The sequence below is a fragment of the Metopolophium dirhodum genome, chromosome 3 (assembly GCF_019925205.1).
Source record: "Metopolophium dirhodum isolate CAU chromosome 3, ASM1992520v1, whole genome shotgun sequence".
In the NCBI taxonomy this organism is placed as follows: Eukaryota; Metazoa; Arthropoda; class Insecta; order Hemiptera; family Aphididae; genus Metopolophium; species Metopolophium dirhodum.
The window spans coordinates 35372342-35392985 of record NC_083562.1 but is presented as its reverse complement, the minus strand read 5'-3'; the positions used below and the strand labels follow the sequence as shown (position 1 = coordinate 35392985).

General features: G+C 28.3%; 1 protein-coding gene across 50 annotated transcripts in view; it reads left to right on the top strand.

Moving 5' to 3' along the window:
• The first annotated feature begins 723 nt into the window (after positions 1 to 723).
• The window catches only part of LOC132940534 (cell adhesion molecule Dscam2), a 69745-nt gene continuing 49824 nt past the window's right edge, over positions 724 to 20644 (top strand). For all 50 annotated transcript variants that reach the window (XM_061008252.1, XM_061008204.1, XM_061008232.1 and 47 more), the window contains exons 1-2: positions 724 to 987; positions 17761 to 17942. In XM_061008252.1, coding sequence (XP_060864235.1) covers positions 933 to 987; positions 17761 to 17942 — 237 coding nt within the window. In that variant the 5' untranslated portion in view covers positions 724 to 932. The remainder of the gene's footprint in view (positions 988 to 17760; positions 17943 to 20644) is intronic.

Sequence of the window (20644 nt, the reverse complement as noted above, 5' to 3'; positions counted from 1 at the left end):
ACTGAGTCATGTTATAAAAAGCATTGAGAAATTCGTTGTATGTTTATTGTGTATAATACAATTCATACATTTTAATTTGTAGGTTAGGTTATCCATAATCCATATATATAAATTATAAACTTGAAATCATGGGTTGATCACTGACATTTTTGCCCAACACTGGTAAATACTGATAAAAATGTGTGCTATTAAAAAAAACCGCTATTATTGCTTGGATTTCAAAATAAATTATTAGGTAGGTATATAAATCATAGTTATAGATACGGGTCCATGGATAGTCGATTAAATCATATTATATAATAAATTATATATATACATAATATAATACAATCCGACTTCCTATCTATTTTTTTTTTATAGGAATAGCCAATAGACGCACGTCGTTATTAGCGTAAAATATGCGTACATTTAAGTACCTAATTAGGTAAACCTACATAGACGCGTAATTATTATAAGTATACTAGTGCCCGAGTACCGAGTGTCTGCGTAGTAGGTAGGTATGGACGATATGGTTAACTCAAAGTTCAAACGAGGCATATTTTTATTAATTAATAATAATAGTATAATATTATAAATATTAACATATAATATCAAAATAAAAAATGTGTACACATACACCGTGTTGGTGGCCACACTGCGAAGCCGTTCGTCACCGCGCCCGCCGCTCGAGCGTAGTGGTAGTGCCTTGAGCCTTCGTATTTCATACCGGCAGTCCGTGTTTTGGTGTTCGCGGTGTCTCGCGTTTCTGCGTTGTGTCTCCTACGCGTTTCATTTGTGTGGTGCATGTTATTGTTTTTCTTCATCATATAATCATATTATATTGTGCGTTTTCCGGCTTTGTGAACTCTATCGGATTATTGGTTTTGTGTCGAAAAAGAAACTAGTGATCGAGGTTTTCCGGCTCGACTCGAGTGGCGTGCAGAGTCCTTAAGATGGGGTCTTGCGGAAAGCTTCTGCTGGCCCTTATCTTTACGTTCGCCACAAAGGGTGAGTTTTACTAGTGACAGTATTTGTATAAGTTATGTCTGGACAATTATAGAATTCGAACGCGAGTCAACAAACAATATTTTATCGTGTGCAGTAAGTTTACTACCTAGGTTCTTACATACTCAGCACTTAAATGTTATGCTGTTATGAACTTTGTAGGTACCGTAATGTTTCGTAAATAAAGGTGTATGTACTCACACGTTCTTGGAACACTAATAGGTACCTATAATTGACGTGTGTGTACTGTAATCGACTTCTCTTGTTCCAAAAATATTTACTACAGTCCAGCGTTGGCTTAAACTAGTAAAATAAAATTGTTTGATTTAATTTTTTACGCCCGTACCGACAGGAAGTCCCTTTTGTGCTCACAATGAACGGGGGTGAACGAATGAGTCATGGACGTTGTCGAAATGGGGGCGTTCTGTTCGGATGCACATCACTGTCGTAGTAGACATTTTTGGATTCCTATATAATAGGTCTCCTTTCGTCAGATCTCGAAATAAACCTATACCCGTAGGATCTTATTAAATACCTACCATTTTTTACGTAAGCACTTAACTACCTATCATACCTATTGACTATTGTATGGGCTAATGTGATTATATTTACGAAATTCTAATTTTACTTTTGTGTTCCACAATTGATTATGAGTAGCTATTCTCGACTAGAATTTTAATTCTGTTTCATTAAAGAAAAAAATGTGGATATTTAATTTTCAATCCGTACCTATATGCGTATGATATATTATTTAAATTGTGCTGAAATAGAAATTTCGAACTGTCAAGTTTTAATTTTCTCGAGAATTGTCTAAGCTGCATTTAATATTTAAATAAAAAAATAATAATAATTAACCGAGTTACGAGTAGCCCGAATAAGTAATGTTTTTATTTGTGGATTTAAAAAAAAATGTTTAATTTCCTATTTATTATTTATTCATTTTTGAAGACTATATATAGTCAATAGCTGATGATATAAGGACCTTTATACGTATTATATTTATACAACCTTATTTTATGTATCAAACATTATATCGATTTATCCAAAGATTTATTTTGACGTATTGCATTGTGTATCGGATACCTATATAGTATAATTCAATATTCATGTGATATTGCTACTCGTATTGCTATAATATTACGAGGCATCTCGTACAATTATTTAAATTATAATGCAGAAGATTACTTAAAATTATTCAAACTACAAAAGCCTTAAAAAATTTAAGTATTCATATTAATAATAATATGCTTATTATAATAAGAACATAATTATTCTGGTACCTAATTAATTTATGTTAATTGTTCATGATTTCCAAGAAACATTCACAATCATATTTATTTGTATACCATCCTTACAATTTATCATCGTTTGTTATGATCTCCTTTTATTATTCGGGTTAATAGAATTTGACCTCTCTAGTTTTGTGGCTGTTAAAAAAAAACTATAGTACTTAATCATATTTAATCATAATATAGGTATCATAATATAGACGTACAAATCGTTTTTCTAGTAGTATTCTTTTATTTTATAAAAATTTGTTATTGTATGGGTTCTAACACGAAGTTATGAAATAATTATCGTTGACTAAATACCTACAAAACCCTCAAAGGATATCTGTCTTATCGCCGCTACCTTGATTGTCTACCACAACTTACTATTAAATTACCAAGGTTTCTTTTTAACCTTTATTTAGTACAAGATTTTCTAGCATGCCCATGTACCTAGGCATTTTCCTAAGGTTTTTTTAAATGGTCGTTTCAAAGGAAACTGCGTGTTTAAATTACGTACCCCGATGAATTAATATATTATCAGATTATATAATAGTTACAATACTATAATCTCGACTATAATATATAAAATAATTAAAGCATGACTGTATAGACTGCATTGACTATATAGGTATATCTTTATTTAAAATATATTTACTTAAATACTTTTTGTAAATTATTTAAATAAGTTGGTTTGCATATTTTATAAAGGTAGTATGTAAAATATATTATGAATCATGTAAGTATAATTCTGGGTGTGACGAAAGGAAGAAACTATGTCGCTATATTTATTTACGAAATTGTAATAGATTTTGATTTTAAAATAGAAAAACGATTTTGATAAATAATCTTCTGATAAATAATAAATTAAATAAATATTCTAAATTTATTTATTTTAATACATTTAGTCGTACTTATACCTATTATATAGGAGTTCAAGACATAAGATGTCAATCTAAAAATACTCTTAATAAAAACATGTCCTTCTTCGTTAAGCAGAATATAAAAGTGATAAAAATGTCTTGTGCTTTTTTTAAAAATACATTAGTCATAATTCATAAGTAATAAATAATTATTATTAAAAAATAATGTATTCAATTTTAGGTTCTGAGCGGAGCGATGAATGTATTGATTTTACAATATGTGTTTTTTAATTTTGTGTCTGTCACCACCGTTTTGGGCAGTAAAACTGTTTCGATTTTTTTCAACAGCTACATCTTGTTCGATGTAAAATTGAATCTAGTTGGTGCATTTGACAGGTCCAAATTTAAAATTCCCAAAAGTTTTTGAAAGCGCCAGAAAAAACAACATAAAAATTAAGGGAAAACGGAAATTTTTACGCACACTCGGTTTTCGACAAAATGTTTGGCTTAACTCTTAAAGAAATGATAGGTACATGCAATTTTCACTGGTTGTTTGTATTAGCAGTTTCTATACCATAAAATTTTCGAAATATTTTGATTTGTTTTGAACTGATTTTTCAGTTTCCAATTTTTTTTTTAGTTTTTTTTTTTTATGAATGTCAATACAATTTTATTTGTTGAAGAAAAAAGCTTGAAAATGTAATACAAGTCTCTTAATATATTGTTAAAATGACATTTGAAAAATATTAAAAATCCATAGTCACAACTTTTTTTTACAAGCATTTAAAGTTCAAATTTTGACAAAAGGCGTAATAATTACGAAAATGTGCAGATGATTTTGAGTTAGAAATTCCTAAAAATGTTTCTTTTTAAATGTAAGATTTTAAAATATAATACAAGATTCCTTAAAAAGTTATCTAACTTGATCAAAAAAAAAAATTCTATAGGAAAGTCAAATTAAATTTTTATGATCGTTTGAAGTTCATATTTTTACAACATTAGATATTCACTCGATTTCTCATATGTATAGTGATTTTCTTATTTTGTTGTAATACCTAATTCAAAAACGAATAACCGTAGATTCTTTAAATTTATATTATAATATGTTTATTTTATCGATTCCTATACTTGATAAAATATTTTAACTTGTTTTGAGCTGTTTGTACGGACAATTTCAAATTTCAATTTTTAGTTTTTTTTTTCTATAAATATCAATAAAATTTTATTTGTTGAGCCAAAAAGTGTCAACATGTAATACAAGGTTCTTGATATATTGCTTAAATAACAGTTGAAAAATATTAAAAATACATAGGCACCATTTTTTTTTATAAACATTTAAGTTTGATTTTTGACAGCCTTTATCAAATTTTGTAGTTAAAAATGTATAAAATGTTCAACTTTTATAGCCAAGGATTGAAAATTTAAAACAAGGTTCCACGTAAACAGGTTATATATAAATTACTTTATTCACAATAATATCATCAAATATACTTAGTAATATCTCGGTAATATCAATATATCATAGGCTGTCTTCGCTCAGAATCGTTTTTCTTATATTAATATTATATCATTGAATTCAAATTTAACACCATCCATTACAGCGACCTACTTGTAACCTACTGTACAGCAGAGCGACACACACTTACCCACCTTTTTTCTATCGTTATTTTAAGTTTAATTTTTTTGTATAATTCCATACATTTTTTGTTTAAAATACTTATAAGTAAAATATTATTTTCCCACCTTTTTAAATATGTATTTAATGCTGGTACCTAAACTAAATACTAAATATACAATATACCTACATTACGATGATCTACTATTATCTACCTGATGATAGGTACCTATTACCTACTAATTTTACTTATCTCAAATAATAATTAAAATAAATTTGTTCTTATTCGACTCTTAAATGAGAACCCACATTCCTGTTTGAACAATTTTGCGTCACATAAAATTCTAACACCATCTTTTAAGCTTCAGAGTATAATTAATCTCAGTATTGAACAAGTTCCATTTAATTAGTAAATACATTTGATGCATCATAAATTATGGGATCTATTTAATTGAAATAACAGGACAGTATAATATGTAATAGTTTTAAGTTACTAATTTATAGTTATAATATCTATTAATATAATTGTATGGTAATTATAATTAATTATTTATGTTGTCTAACAAAATAAATAATTTTTATAGGTAGTTTATTTTGGTGCCATAATCTCGGTTATAACTTATAATAATGTATTGTGTTTTAAAAAACAACTAAAATATCTATGAAGAAATTTCCAAACAATGTATGGAAATAAAACTGTATATTGCATCAATATTCACAATAATTATTGGTTATTGGTTTGTAGTTAAAACAAAAAGAAAAGTGCGTATAATGTCAGAAATAATTATTAAATATTAGTGTTACGTGTGTATCCCTCTCATCGATCTACGCTTTTAACGTGACTGCACCTTCTACTCGTCCTACAACCCTGTCTGGCAGCACACGCGGGTTCATTGGGCCTCCCATGTTGCCATGGAGATCACTAAAATCCTGTTGCCGTCCAAACAATACTCTGAACACTCAACAGCAGCGTCCTATACGCCGAGAAAATGTTTGTGCACGTGCCCCAGCTATAAACCGACGTATACAATATTATTACATATTTTAATTAAATAATTATTATAATTGTTTGATAAATAATGTGAACCTGTTTTTGATTTCCGGCTTTACCAGACGAGATACACTTATTTTATCATTTTTTAATAACATACGATACGTAGTAGACACGGAATGATATCACGTATTTCCTTTGCGGAGGGATGTCGTTGCATATCCGGGAAATAATTTCCAATACATACCTACAGTTATAATAAAATTATCCATCGTGTAAAATACCGATATTAGTTTTCAATTAAAATAATTTTGACCTGCTAATGTGGAAGCTTTTTACTCTTATCTGAAATTGATACAAAAACAAATGTATAATGAATAATTATTATTTAATTATATATAATTATTTTAAATCTAAGTAGGTACCTATATTGGTTCTTACTTATTAGTTATTACTTTATACTATATACCTATACAAGATTTTCTGACGTATTCCGCCGTGTTACGTTTTTACTTATTAAATATGTTCCGTTTTCTGTTTAGCTTGGTAGGTACCATTTTTTTTGGCATTGGCAATTTTACGGTTTTCAGCGTTGTTAAAAATTCGATGAATTACAACCTATGTGTACTTATAGCTATACTAACCTAAGCTAAGTAAATTTTGAAAAAGGTGGGCAAGTGGATGTCGCTCTGCTGTACTGTAGGTTACAAGTGGGTCACTGTATAATGGATGGTATTAAATTTGAATTCAATGATATATCATTGTATAAGAAAAACGATTCTGAGTGGAGACGATATGTCAGTCTAGGTATAAGACATATTATACACTTATCTATGGTATTAAAAAAAAAATTGACCTATAATAAATTCCAAATTAATCATATCACAATATCCATTAGGTACATATAACGCGTTATACATCAACAACAAACCGTGATACTATCATCATTCATCATAATATATCGATGAAAATATTACAAATTAGAAGTTTCAAGTGCCCACGAATAATATTATACAATCACAACAAAATAACTAAAATAGTTATTCTAGGTTTTTATGTAATTTCGTCCAAATTTGAACTTAAAATGACTATACAAATAAACTGTGCTTGTGTATTTTTTAGATTTTTTGGTAACCGAATTATCTATTTACATGGAATCTTGTTTTAAATTTTCAATCCTTAGCTATAAAAACTGAACATTTTATAATTTATTAATTACAATGGTTGATAATTTTCGAGATTTTGATAAATTCTGTCCAAATTTGATCTTTAAATGCTTATAAAAAAAAACTGTGCCTATGTATTTTCAATATTTTTCAACTGCTATTGTAAAAATATATCAGGAGTCTTGTATTAAATTTTTACACTTTTTGGCCCAACAGATAAAACTTTATTGATATTTATAGAAAAAAAAACTAAAAAAATTGAAAACTGAAAATGCCCGTTACAGCTCAAAAAGTGTCAAAATATTTTCAAGTCAGTCAGCCTATGATTTTACCAAGTATATTTGATGATATTATTGTGAATAAAGTAATTTATATATAACCTATTTACTCGGAGCCTTGTTTTAAATTTTCAATCTTTAGCCATAAAAGTTAAACATTTTATACATTTTTAACCACAAAATAATTAATAAATTCTAAATTTGATAAATGTTGTCAAAATTTGAACTTTAAATTCTTATAAAAAAAAATTGTGCCTATGTATTTTTAATATTTTTCAACTGCTATTAGAACGATATATCAGGAGCCTTATATTAAATTTTCACGCTTTTTTACCCAACAAATAAAAATTTATTGATATTTATAGAAAAAAAAACTAAAAAAATTGAAAACTGAAAATGTCCGTAAACAGCTCAAAAAGAGTCAAAATATTTTCAACATTTTATGGTGTATAGAAAATGCTAATATAAACATTCAGTGAAATTTTCAAGGATCTACAGTCATTCGTTTTTGAATTACAAGAAAATAAGGAAATCGGTACATGAGAAATCGAGTGAATATCTAATGTTGTAAAAATATGAATTTAAAACGCTCATAAAAATTTAATTTGACTTTCTTGTAGAAATTTTTTTTTTGATAAAGTTAGACAAACTTATGAGTAATCTTGTATTAGATTTTAAAATCTTAGATTTAAAAAGAAAAATTTTTATGAATTCTCAACTCAAAATAATTTGCTATTTTTCGTGATTTTTCCGTATTTTGTCAAAATTTGAACTTTAAACGTGTATAAAAAAAAACTGTGACTAAGGATTTTTAATTTTTTTCATCTGCCTTTGAAACAATAACCTAGGAGCCTTCTATTAAATTTTCAAGCTTTTTTACCCAACAAATAAAATTTTATTGATATTTATAGAAAAAAAATTTAAAAAAACTGAAAACTGACAATGTCCGTAAACAGTTCAAAAAAAGTCAAATTATTTTCAAAATTGTATTGTGTATAGAAAATGCAAATATAAACAACCAGTGAAAATTTCATGCATCTACGGTCATTTGTTTTAGAGTTACACCAATAACCAAAATCGATTTTGTTAAAAATCGATTTTGCGTAAAAATTCCCGTTTTTCCTTAATTTTTCTTTTGTTTTTCACATCGCTTTTGAAAACTACTGGGAAATTAAAATTTTGACCTCCCCAATGCACCAACGATATTCACTTTCCCATCGAACAAGATACTGAAGTCGAAAATCGAAGCATTATTTCGACTACTTATCGTGTACACAGACACAAAAATAAAAAAATAAAAAAAAAAATAAAAAAAAAAACACACATCATTGTAAAATCAATACATTCATCGTTTCACTCAGAATCTAAAATGTGGTAGACAAAACGGGACAGAAATCGCTGTGGACCGAAAAAAGCGATGAATGTATTGGTTTTTTTTCATGTTCCATAGACAACATTTTAAGAATGATTTTTCATTTCATTAGTTTATACTAATTTATTGAATATTTATAACTAATGTTTTAATGCATAAGGAATGGCATTTATTGTTTTTTCATTATTTAAATTGGTATAATATAGGTATGGGAAACTAAAAACATGAACCATCCTGTATATATCAATATTTTACTCGATATTTTATTACCTATTTTGTATTCGAAACTTTGTACAGTGTACATTTGTCATTATAAATTGTACTATGGCTTATACAGTTTAGTTCACACTGAATTAAATTTTCTTAATTATTAGGTATATTATATTTAGTTTTTAATGTAGGCAAGTTCTCTGTAATACCCTCCGTAATACCTTTTAGGTTCTGAGCGATGAATGTATTGATTTTACAATGATATGTATTATTTTTTTGTTTGTCTGTGTACACGATATGTAGCTATGTTAATATTAACATTTTCTATACACCATTCAATTTTCATAGGCTTATGAAATTATAAATTATTATTAGTTATTTTTAAATTTCGTTTCGATAAAAATTCTACCCATAGTAGTGACCCACTTGTATTCTACCGTACAGCAGAGTGACACCCACTTTTTTCAAATTTATCTTAAGCATCGGACATTTATTCAGTATTTTTTTGGGGGGTGGGGGGGGGGTTACGGTTGATTTAAAAACACGTGATTATGTGGGACAAGGACTCGTCACCAAGAGTACAGGTGGTCACCCATCCGGGAGCCAGTGACGCTAGACGGTGCTTTACCTCAGAACACATTATCAGTGACTGCGGCCAACCACTGCGCTACACCAATACCCTTTTTTATATACATTGACATATATGTATAATGCACCCTCGAAAGCACCTTAATTATTTATATTAATTATTAAAGGGACAAAATATATGAGTGTCTATAAAAAGTTTTTAATTTCTAGTGATAGTTTCTCTAATAGTCTCTAAAAGTAGGATAGTTCCTAACTATTGACATCCATTAAAACATTTCTTAGAAATATTGATTGCCGCTATTTCCAATGCAAATGAATTGCCGAGTGAATTGCGTATCTGTAGTCCTTCGAATTGCGTCCCACGCTCTTAATTAAAATAAAGGTAAGATGAGTTACTATCCTTTAATTTATTTAGTTTTTATTTGAAACGGAACATATTATTTCCCTTATTATTTATACCTTACATTTAGCATTTATACTATGTAAAGTCTTTGATAATAATTTGAATGACAATGTTTTCATTAAAATTAATTTTAGTACCTTGTGGCTTGTACAGTTATACCTACCTACTCTTCGACCTTTTCTTATATAGATTCCTTTATTGATCGTGATAATTGTAGGAAGTCTAATATAATATGATTGAATTTAGTGTATACAATATTGTATACTAAATACTTGTAGTTATACCTAATTATATAAGTCTATCCCAGTTTACTTTCACACATTATTAATTTTGTTTGGATATAATATATGGCATTCCTCCAATATGTTTATTGATGACTTCCAAAGCTCTTAAAATATATTATGAACTTAGTATTTTTAATTTCTCATTTGTTAATAGTCAACAGCATATTATACTACATACCTAGCGCTGTTTTCTGTATTTAAAACAAAATAATATTAAGTATATTCAAAAGCACCAAGTAGGTACTATAAAAATATAAACTACTATTTCAATAATTTATAAGTGAAACATGGGTAGTTTTGGTGTAACCAAGGTAATGTTAAGGTGAATGGTTGTAAATATTTTATACATCAACTTAGTAGTTATAGTGAGAAATGTAAATACAGTGCACCTTACGCAAGCGCATTTTGGAGGGAATACCACTTATCTGAAAGAACTTCCCGCGAAACAGCATCCGCGCCCAAATAACAGATCGATCATGTTTGTGTGGCGTAACCGTTACACGCAGTGTACCTACACTATACAATCTAGTGTGTAACCACCCACGTTACTTTATAAATACGTAAACAAACAATTAGTACCTACCTTTAGGTATAACCAATGATATAGGTTACAAGTTTAGTTATAGGTATATTATTTTAATTTAAAAACAGAAATTTGTAATGAAAAATCCTTGTCTAAAATTCTAAATATAATAATAAGATTCAAACCATTTCGGTTACAACTGTGTTCAACATATACATCGTAAATAACGTTATGCTCGACCGCGTTTCATGTAATCACTCAGTTTATTGTTCTTAGAATGGTTTTACGTTTACCAACAAAATATCGTCGTCCACGTACATTTAAATAATAACAATAATTAGTTACGACAACGTCCATGTTACAATTTGACTTTCAAATTGTATGAAACAATAGATAGGTATTCCGAGGGAGGAGAAATGAGTCTGTGAGTCAGCCGTTTGTATAATTTCTCGCCGATGGCTGATGGTAATACACTATAATGTATAGTTCATGTCGTTCATGATATTAAATATCAGATATTTAAACATAGGCTGAAAGAAATACTCAAAATATAATATGTATTCAACCTCGTATACAACATATTTTATAAACGCTAAGAATAAATTAAGATATCTTATATATAAAAACTCAGGTCACAGTGTTTGTGGTCGCACTCCTCCGAAACGGATTTACCGATTTTAATGAATTTTCTTTTGTATATTTGGTAGGTATGAGAATAGGTCGTAAAGTATTTTTTCCCTCCTACCCCCACCCGGGGAGGTAGTCAGACGGTGATTTTTTTGATCTACAGTGGACATTTTTGTTTATAAATGGTTGCTATTAGTTATAGGAGAAATAATTAGTAGAAAGTAGTATTTATTATTTGGTTGCCATTGGTTAATCGGGCAAATCAGGCGCAAGCCTGCTGCCTGCATCAAATCAAATTTTCATTCATAGCATACTTGATATGCATGCTGTATTGCAGTCGCACATTGTCCGCGATCCTAGTTGCACCCAAAAGGAGTTGATCACAATCACAATTTTTTCTATGGGCAACGAAATGCGCGGCAACAGCTAGTATAAATGTATAATTATGATAAATTATTATAATAAGTGAACTACAAAATAGTATAAAATATTAAAATGTACCTATTATTTCATAGCATAATTTAAAATTAAGAATTAAAAAAAACACAAAGTTGCTAGTCTGATATTGTGTACCGACCGAAATTGACTTAAAGTGATATAGGTACTTCGTCGTTGTAAAAATCAATAATTATAATCTTAAAGTTTAACTCCTATTATACAACAACAATATAGCTCTACCCTAAACTGGGGTGACTTCAAACTTTTCGAGTGACCAAAACAAGACTAGACTAACTAGATAAACGCCAACACTAGGTGATTTCACTTTTTTACCGAGTTTTTTACTAAATGCCTACTACTTGTCTTGTTTTTGTCACTTCTATTCATATATACCTACACGAGTATATTTTATTTCAATACTTAACATAATTTTATTTTCAAATACTTGATTTAGAAAATGAATTTATGACTCACGTATGTAATAATTTTGCTCAAAGATTTACCTGCAGTTTGTATTCATACTAGAATAAACCCAGTTGATGAATTATTTTGGTTTATTAGAACTTTGAAATTAAAATATTGACAACGTATCATCCGTTAAAATATACAATGTATAGTTGTATGTATTATTATATATAATAACAAATACCTAAGTAAAAATAATATTAATTGTAATTAGTATATATTATAATATAAAATATTATAGGTTCTGTACATAAGGATTCATTCTAATATATACTAGACAGTAGACATCAATATTATTTAATATAGGTATTGTGTTAAGTAATTATTTATTAAAATGTCTGCTGTATATAGGTACTTATTTATAATATGTATCTAGGTTATTCGGGAAACGGAAAAAAGTCTCGGAAAAAAGTCTCGGGGCAAAAAAAGTTATAATAATAATAATAACAAATACCTAAGTAAAAATAATATTAATTGTAATTAGTATATATTATAATATAAAATATTATAGGTTCTGTACATAAGGATTCATTCTAATATATACTAGACAGTAGACATAAATATTATTTAATATAGGTATTGTGTTAAGTAATTATTTATTAAAATGTCTGCTGTATATAGGTACTTATTTATAATATGTATCTAGGTTATTTGGGGAACGGAAAAAAGTCCCGGAAAAAAGTCTCGGTGCAAAAAAAGTTCATTAAACTATTAAAATAATTTTTAAAAGTTACAGTGATAACAATTTATACAACTAGTACTAGGATTTTTATAATTATGTAACATTTTTTTTTCTATTCTGACATAATATTAATTTTTAGATATTTTCTTTAGAAAACTTTTTACTCCCAAGACTTTTTTTCCTACTATCAGGTTATTTATATTGATATTACCTTTACGCATCATATATTTTATGGTACCTATCAAATATTATTAGATATTATTTTCTTTTCACTTTTGTTTCAATAGTTTATAACGTTTTCAAAATACTTTAGATACGTTATACGTATATATTTTTATGGTGATGGTAGAGAAAAAAATATGATTCTATTCGATAATGTTCTTTTCATCCGTGGTTATAAACACATCGCGAGATCTAAACCGTGACAGATGTTGTAGGGCTTTGCAGCTGCCAGTATTCGAATTGTGACCCACACACGTTCTTCCACCGGTATACGATACGAGAGCCGACCGGTAGCCAGGTGTTCTTTTTTCGGCGCATGTTTATGTTACACATGCATGTGGCTGATGAAAATGTACCTATAAAATCTCGCTGTTGAAAATCGCAGTAATAAAATGTTTGTACCTGTTAGGTTTTTTCCACCTGACTTGGTTAATATAGCCATACTTTTAAGCAAAATATTTATACGTATTTTAAAATACAAAAACTGTTAAATTTACTTTGGAAAACTGTACGAACGTGACTTTGGCAGTGCAGTGATTAGATTTGCATGTGAGTATGTGTGTGTTTGTGCTTGTATAGTTGTGTGGAAATTGTCATCGTGGGAACACCGCCGTGATGAGGTCAATGCTGAGCGCGTTGTAGTTTAATTCGTCTTCATTGTGCATTTTAATTTGTCGCTCGTTTGGCTAACAAGTGTATTGAACACAGACTACCTAAATTATATTAAATTATTTAGTCATAAATTTTATATTTGTACGAATAATGTGCTGCAAATTAATTAATATTTACTAAAAATTAAATTTTATTTAACAGTGAAGCCTACATGGTTAATAGTAGATTAAAATAATAATACTGATACAATCTATCGATAAACTTATATTTTAAGATAACAATAATTATTTACCTATAAACAATAAATAGGTAAATCAATGTGGTATTTTCCCCGTACCTTTCCCCGCACGGAGTTTAGCAGTACTTGACATTTCTCCCCTGAACTGAGACATTTCCCCTCTGAATCAATATATATATTTTTACACATAATAATAAAGGTTGGAAAATAGGTTCTTTTGTTTTACCTGAAATATACTATCATCATTCACGTTATGGATTTATGAGTTATTAGTTTATTACTCAATTAAATGGCTAATTATTGATACACCAAAGTTATGTGAAAGTATTATTGAATTATATTTATATATTATTTTAACAATATTATTTAATAAAAATCTCGTAAACAGTACATTTATTTATTTGAATTTGCAATTTGTATATTATTCTTTAATATTTATATTTGTGAATTTTCTATTGGCAATAATTTTATTATAACGTATTATTGAGTTATATTTATATATTAATCAGGGTATTAATTTAATCATTTGTACATTTATTGATTTGCATTGTATATTATTGTATATATTTTAACTTTTCATTTTTTCCCCGTTGATAAATTGTCCCGTTCGGGGGGTGGGGGGGGGGGGGGCACGAGAGGGAATGTCCTAGAATCATAGAACAGAATAATTATAATATTTTAAGTACCTACCTACATATTATATTATTTTACTTATGTTTTTATATATATATAATATTATAAATCAATATATTATATTTTAAACGCTTGCGTCATGAATATTATTTAATTTTCTTTTAACACGGTATTTAGACTATAGAGGATACATTATTTAAGATAATATCCACACATATTATTTTGCTTTCCGTTCACTTATACTTAAACCATTCAATATTAGTCATGTTTCGTGTTTCTATGTCAGTACAACCTTGAAAATTACTAAATAATACCCACATAACTTTCAGATAATATAATATAGATTAAACGGTATATTCAATGTACAATATTTTATCAATTTAACCGCTATATTTGAAATAATAATACAAAAGTAATAGGATTAAGAAACTTATATTACCATTTCATATTTAATTAAATATATCAATATATGAAATTATCATGAAAACTATATTTAAATAAATATTATTATTTTATTTAAATTTGTTTGATGATATTAATATTTAACAATTAATTAATATGATGTAAATAACGAGTATATAATATACAATTAATTTAATAGTTAAATTATAATGAAATTAGTGGGTAAAATCGTACAGACTAGGATATGGATTATATTAAAATAAAGGTTAATGTAAATCTATTTTATTAGCTATAATAGTACCTTATATTCAATTTATTGTAGGCATATGTGGTTAGGTTTTAGAACTAAATTTACTTGACATTTATTTAAATATCCTTATTTCTTGTATATCTATCCTAACATGTATATACCTAGCATATACCACCACTGTTTATTTATAGAAAATTCCTATCCCGTTTGTCTACAACTTAGATTACTAAATACGAAGTCTTAAATAATTGTAACTCGTTTAAAAATTAAATGTCGATTTCTTGATCCGAATAGTGTACTTCATTTATATTTCAAACACGTGTTATTTGTATGTGTCTGTTACCTCATACAGAGAACATGTGTTCATAATAATTTAATTCAATAATGACCGGTTATATTATAATGTAATCCTATGGTTTTTATTTAAATATTTTAGGTATTTGTCATCATTATACTTTACTGTTTACTGTTATTAGTTCAATACATTTTTTTAAACTAATATTTATTATTATTTTATAGTACCTACCTATAATAAAATATAATTTATTTTTGACGAAATTTTCAATTTATTTCTACTTTAACTTTTAAGGTATTTTTATGCAGAATTTCTTTACCTACGATTTAGTAAATTTGAAGTTTTTTTTAAACAATAATTTTATAATTGTTTAATTACTTACATGGTAACATCTAGAAGGCATCTTCTACAATACGATACATAGTTTTTTCATCTCAATTTTTACTGTTAGAAATGAAATTATATTTTATACACTTCAGGGGCTTAATATAGCATTGATTTAAGGAGAACCATGTAGGCAATTTCTAATCTCGTCGTCGCCACCCGAAATATAATATGTGTTAGTCGTAAATGATTATTAGTGTGTATGGAGTCCATGCGGGTCAATTGTAGCGGTACGGAGGGCTCTCGCACGCACATGTCAGTATGTAATATTGTGATCATGAAAAAATATTTATTTTTCACTCCAACATACGATTCTAATTCCAACAATACGTCGCAACGATTACCTCGATTTGCATTCTGACAAAATATTCTTTTTTTCCACAACATGTACGAGTGTTCGATCGAGGCACATTTTTAAAATTGCATTTAAAGTCGGGAGAATGAAAAGGATGTTAGCAACCTTTTTTTTCTCCGGAAAGCAGGGACACTAAAAATCATGTACAACATCATTCTATAACACATTTATACTAGGTAATATCTAAATCTAATACTTCAAAATACGCGTGCTGCGAAACCATCACAGAAATTCACCACCAGAAGTATACGCATCAGCGGCCACTTTTTATTCTCCTGACTATAGTTAATTAAATATTTAAGTTGGAAATTCTAAATTTTTTGATTATATTACAGTATTTATTGTAATTTAAATTATAAAAATTAAAAATGTGGCTCGATTGTTCCCTTGGTATATAAAACGGACAATCCGAATATTTTTTCAGAATGAAAATCGTGATAATTGTCGACACGTATCGTTGGAACCAGAAACAGTAGTTATTGACAAAAAAAGACGTGGGTGTTGAGGCCTCTTAAGTATCGATAACTGGAATCTCAATTACTCAAAAACCTCGATAACTCTGATTTTTTTTTGCCCCTCTTTAAGTATTTTTAATTTATTTCTATTTTATTTGACATTTGAGTTATTGTTATTATCGACTGTATATTATCGAGAGTGTTATTATTCCTTGAATTAATTTTTAATGACAAAATAGAAAAGTAAAATAATAAATAATATATAATCGTATTGGAAAATATTTTAATGGATAGTTTATAGCTTATAATTTGATAAAACGATCTTATAAAATTATATAGTTTAAGTTTTAACTTCCTCCTTATGAATTAAATCTAAAAACTTAACAAAGGCGTATAAATGTAATCATAGTACATCAAAAATATCAAAAGATCCTATTGTACTGACTATTACAGTATAAAACATACGAGTTCTTTCTTGTAATGCATTTGTAACTTCATATAACTTTCATAATACATTATCATTCTTGAAAAATATAAACTTTAATATATCGCAATGTAGGACGTTTGTAAATATTGTCAAATAGCTACAACAGTTTTTAAGCCAAGGATAATGCACATTGATTAAGTGACGAAACTCAACTCGCTTCGTTTACCTCGACCCGGTTTTTTTTCCTAGGGTCGGGGGTTTTTTCCGGGGTTGTTTGTCGGGGGATTTTTTTTCCTGGAGATTTTTATTCTGATTACTGTATGGAATACATATATTTATTTTAATACAATTATAAGTCTTCACATTCGTAAAAACAATTTGGACTGAAGCTCATAGTAAGTTTACTATATCGTTTATTAAGTTTAAAATTTAACAATCCAAGTTCATTACATAAAGATTTATTATTTTGAACATTTACCAATTAAATATACTACAATGAACTTATAAATAACGTTATCTATACTTATATTAAAATATCAAATCTTATAATATAGTCAATACGACAATACCTAATGATATATAGGTACCTATTAATCAAATTAAAAGATATCTACAATTTAATGAGTTGTTTAAAATTGTGCACTTATAATTTATTATTGTATAGACCTACTGAAAATGAACAACAATTACCTATACAAAACTATTTTTTTCTTATTTTAAATTTTTATAGTTTTGTGTGAAGATGATACGACCATGGGACCAATGTTCATCAAAGAACCTGAAAACAGAGTAGATTTTTCAAATACTACCGGAGCTATCGTTGAGTGTACTGCTAGAGGAAGTCCCAGGCCTGAGATTATTTGGATACGTGCTGATGGTACTGCTGTCGGAGACGTACCTGGTTTACGACAAGTAAGAATCAATTTTATTTAACAATTTATGAAAAGTATGATAAAATCACAGTTTTAGACAGTATCATTTTTAGTTTTCACACCTACACCTATGTTTGATAGGACGAAGTAGATGGCAATGGATATTTTTCTTAGAATTTTGTAATCTTGTCTATGTAATTAAGTACTTTGGTAGAAACATTCCATATGATAACAAAATGATTCCTATATTATATTAGATCTTCTTATTCATTCCAGAGTGATCCCTGGTAGGCCGTAGACCAAAAAATAAATTACATTTTTAAATTTCTAGATAGAAGTACTAATATATAAAATACTGAAATTATTGTCTAATGGGTACTCAAATAATTACTGGTGATATGAAAATCATAAAAATTTAATAACCACTTGGGCTAGCTACCACACGGGCCACCGTGAGTTTTCTGACTGCTCCGAGTTACACCACTATGCTAGTATGCCACTGATGTTATCTACTGTACAATATTTAATGTGCCTTAAAATGCACACATAAGCAATACAACACGTGAAAACTTTCCGAATATAATTACAGGAGGCAACATGATTCACGAAAAACATTTCTTGAGAAAGCATAGTAAACTTGTTATAGTTAAATAATGAAATTTGAAAATACTATCATTTAATTGAAAATTTCACGTAGATATTATGTATGCTGTATTGCTGTATTTTTCAAATGATTCAACTAGAAATAATTATTGAACCGTGTTTTCAACATTTTACTAGATATAATATTCCCGACACCAAAGGCAAGTTAAAAAAAAGACTTAAAAGACTAAAAAAAAGTTGAGATATTTCATAGCTAAGTCTTTGAACTATATATAGATATAATTTATGTTAAAATAGTCTGCTAAATAATTGAAAATAGCTTGGTGACTTAAGTTAACATTCAAAAAATACTATAGCATGATATGAGTACCTACATCATAATATAGTCTACCATCATTGTAATAGGTAGTGTAATACTAATCTAGTGTCATAAAGTCACCAATCTAAGTTCAATTATTTAAGAGGACGCCACACGGATATTTATTGTCTCCTTCGTAAAAATTAGAGTGAATCGACCTATTATGAAAGTTGATGGTAATAAAACATTATCTGTGTTCGTATATTGGTTTTTTTATTTTTTACGACTATTCGGTTTTTAAGTGAGTTATGAGCATTTTTAATTTACGCTATATTATTTACGCATAACTTGCTAAAAAATTGAAGTATCGTAAAAATCCAGCATACGTTCTTACCATAAAGTTTCATAATAGGACGATTCACTCTAATTTTTAAACTAACGGAGCTAAACGTGATCTACTTAGCGTAAATTTGTTATGTTACACACTTGTACGACAGAGACAACAAATATCCGTGTGGCGTCCTCTTAACATAAATTATATCTATAGTTCAAAGACTAAGCTATACAATTATATCACAACTTTAAGTTCATTTTTTATACTTAGCGTATTTTTACACGTAGTTTGGAATTGTTTTTGTTGGGATAAAATAAACAACAGTAAATAAAAAATAAATATATGAAGTAGGTACGCAGGGTACGCTATATAACCAATAAGCTGGCATAATTTATATAATATAATATATAATATTATGCTAATATAGAACATACTTACGATGTACGTATTATATATTATAATGAAAAATTTAATTCATAACACTTAACAAATGTATAGGAAAAACAGTACCTATATATTTTATAAACAAATATATTAATAAAAAAAATGTGGGCAAGTGGGTGTCGCTCTGCTGTACAGTAGATTCCAAGTGGGTCACTGTAAAGGACGGTGTTAAATTTAAGTTCAATAATATAATATCATTCTAAAAGAAAAACGATTCTGAGGGAAGACGGTCAGTCAGCTATTATATTACCAAGTATATTTCATGATATTGTGAATAATGTAATTTATAATGTATAACCTATTTACGTGAATCCTTGTTTTAAATTTTCAATCAGCTGTAAAAGTTGAACATTTTATACATTTTTAACTACAAAATAATTTGTAAATTGGGGACGGAGTGGCCGAGCGGACTAAGGCGTCGGCTGCGACGCAGCCGACCCGAGTTCGATACCTCGGCCGTGGGCGGCATTTTTCTTTGGGCAAGTCACGGTGTCCGGAGAACATGTGCCGCCATCCCCCCCTCCCGGGGCACGGTAGAAGTTCTGCCAAAACACAACACACACGTGTACCAACCTACCCAATTTAAAACCTACAGTGCTCTTCCCCACACCCAATGGCCAATGTTGCTGCGGGTTACCCAATAAAAAAAAAAAAAAATTTGTAAATTTTCAATTTGATAAATTTCGTAAAAATTTGAACTTTAAATGATTATAAAAAAAAAAACATGCCCATGTATTTTAGTATTTTTCATCTGCTATTTTAACAATATACCTATTATCAGGAACTCTGTATTAAAGTTTCACACTTTTTGGCAAAACAATTTATATAATTTTATTGATATTTATAGAAAAAAAAGCTAAAGAATTGAAATTTGAAATAGTCCGTAAACAGCTCAAAACGAGTCAAAATATTTTCAAAATTGTATGCTCCCTAGAAAATGACAATATAAACATTCAGTGAAATTTGAGTAATCTTAACGGTTTTTAACGCTGTATCTACTGTTTTCAGATATTCAATGAATATGATATAGGTATGCATTTATCTGATTTAAAACCGATCTGAT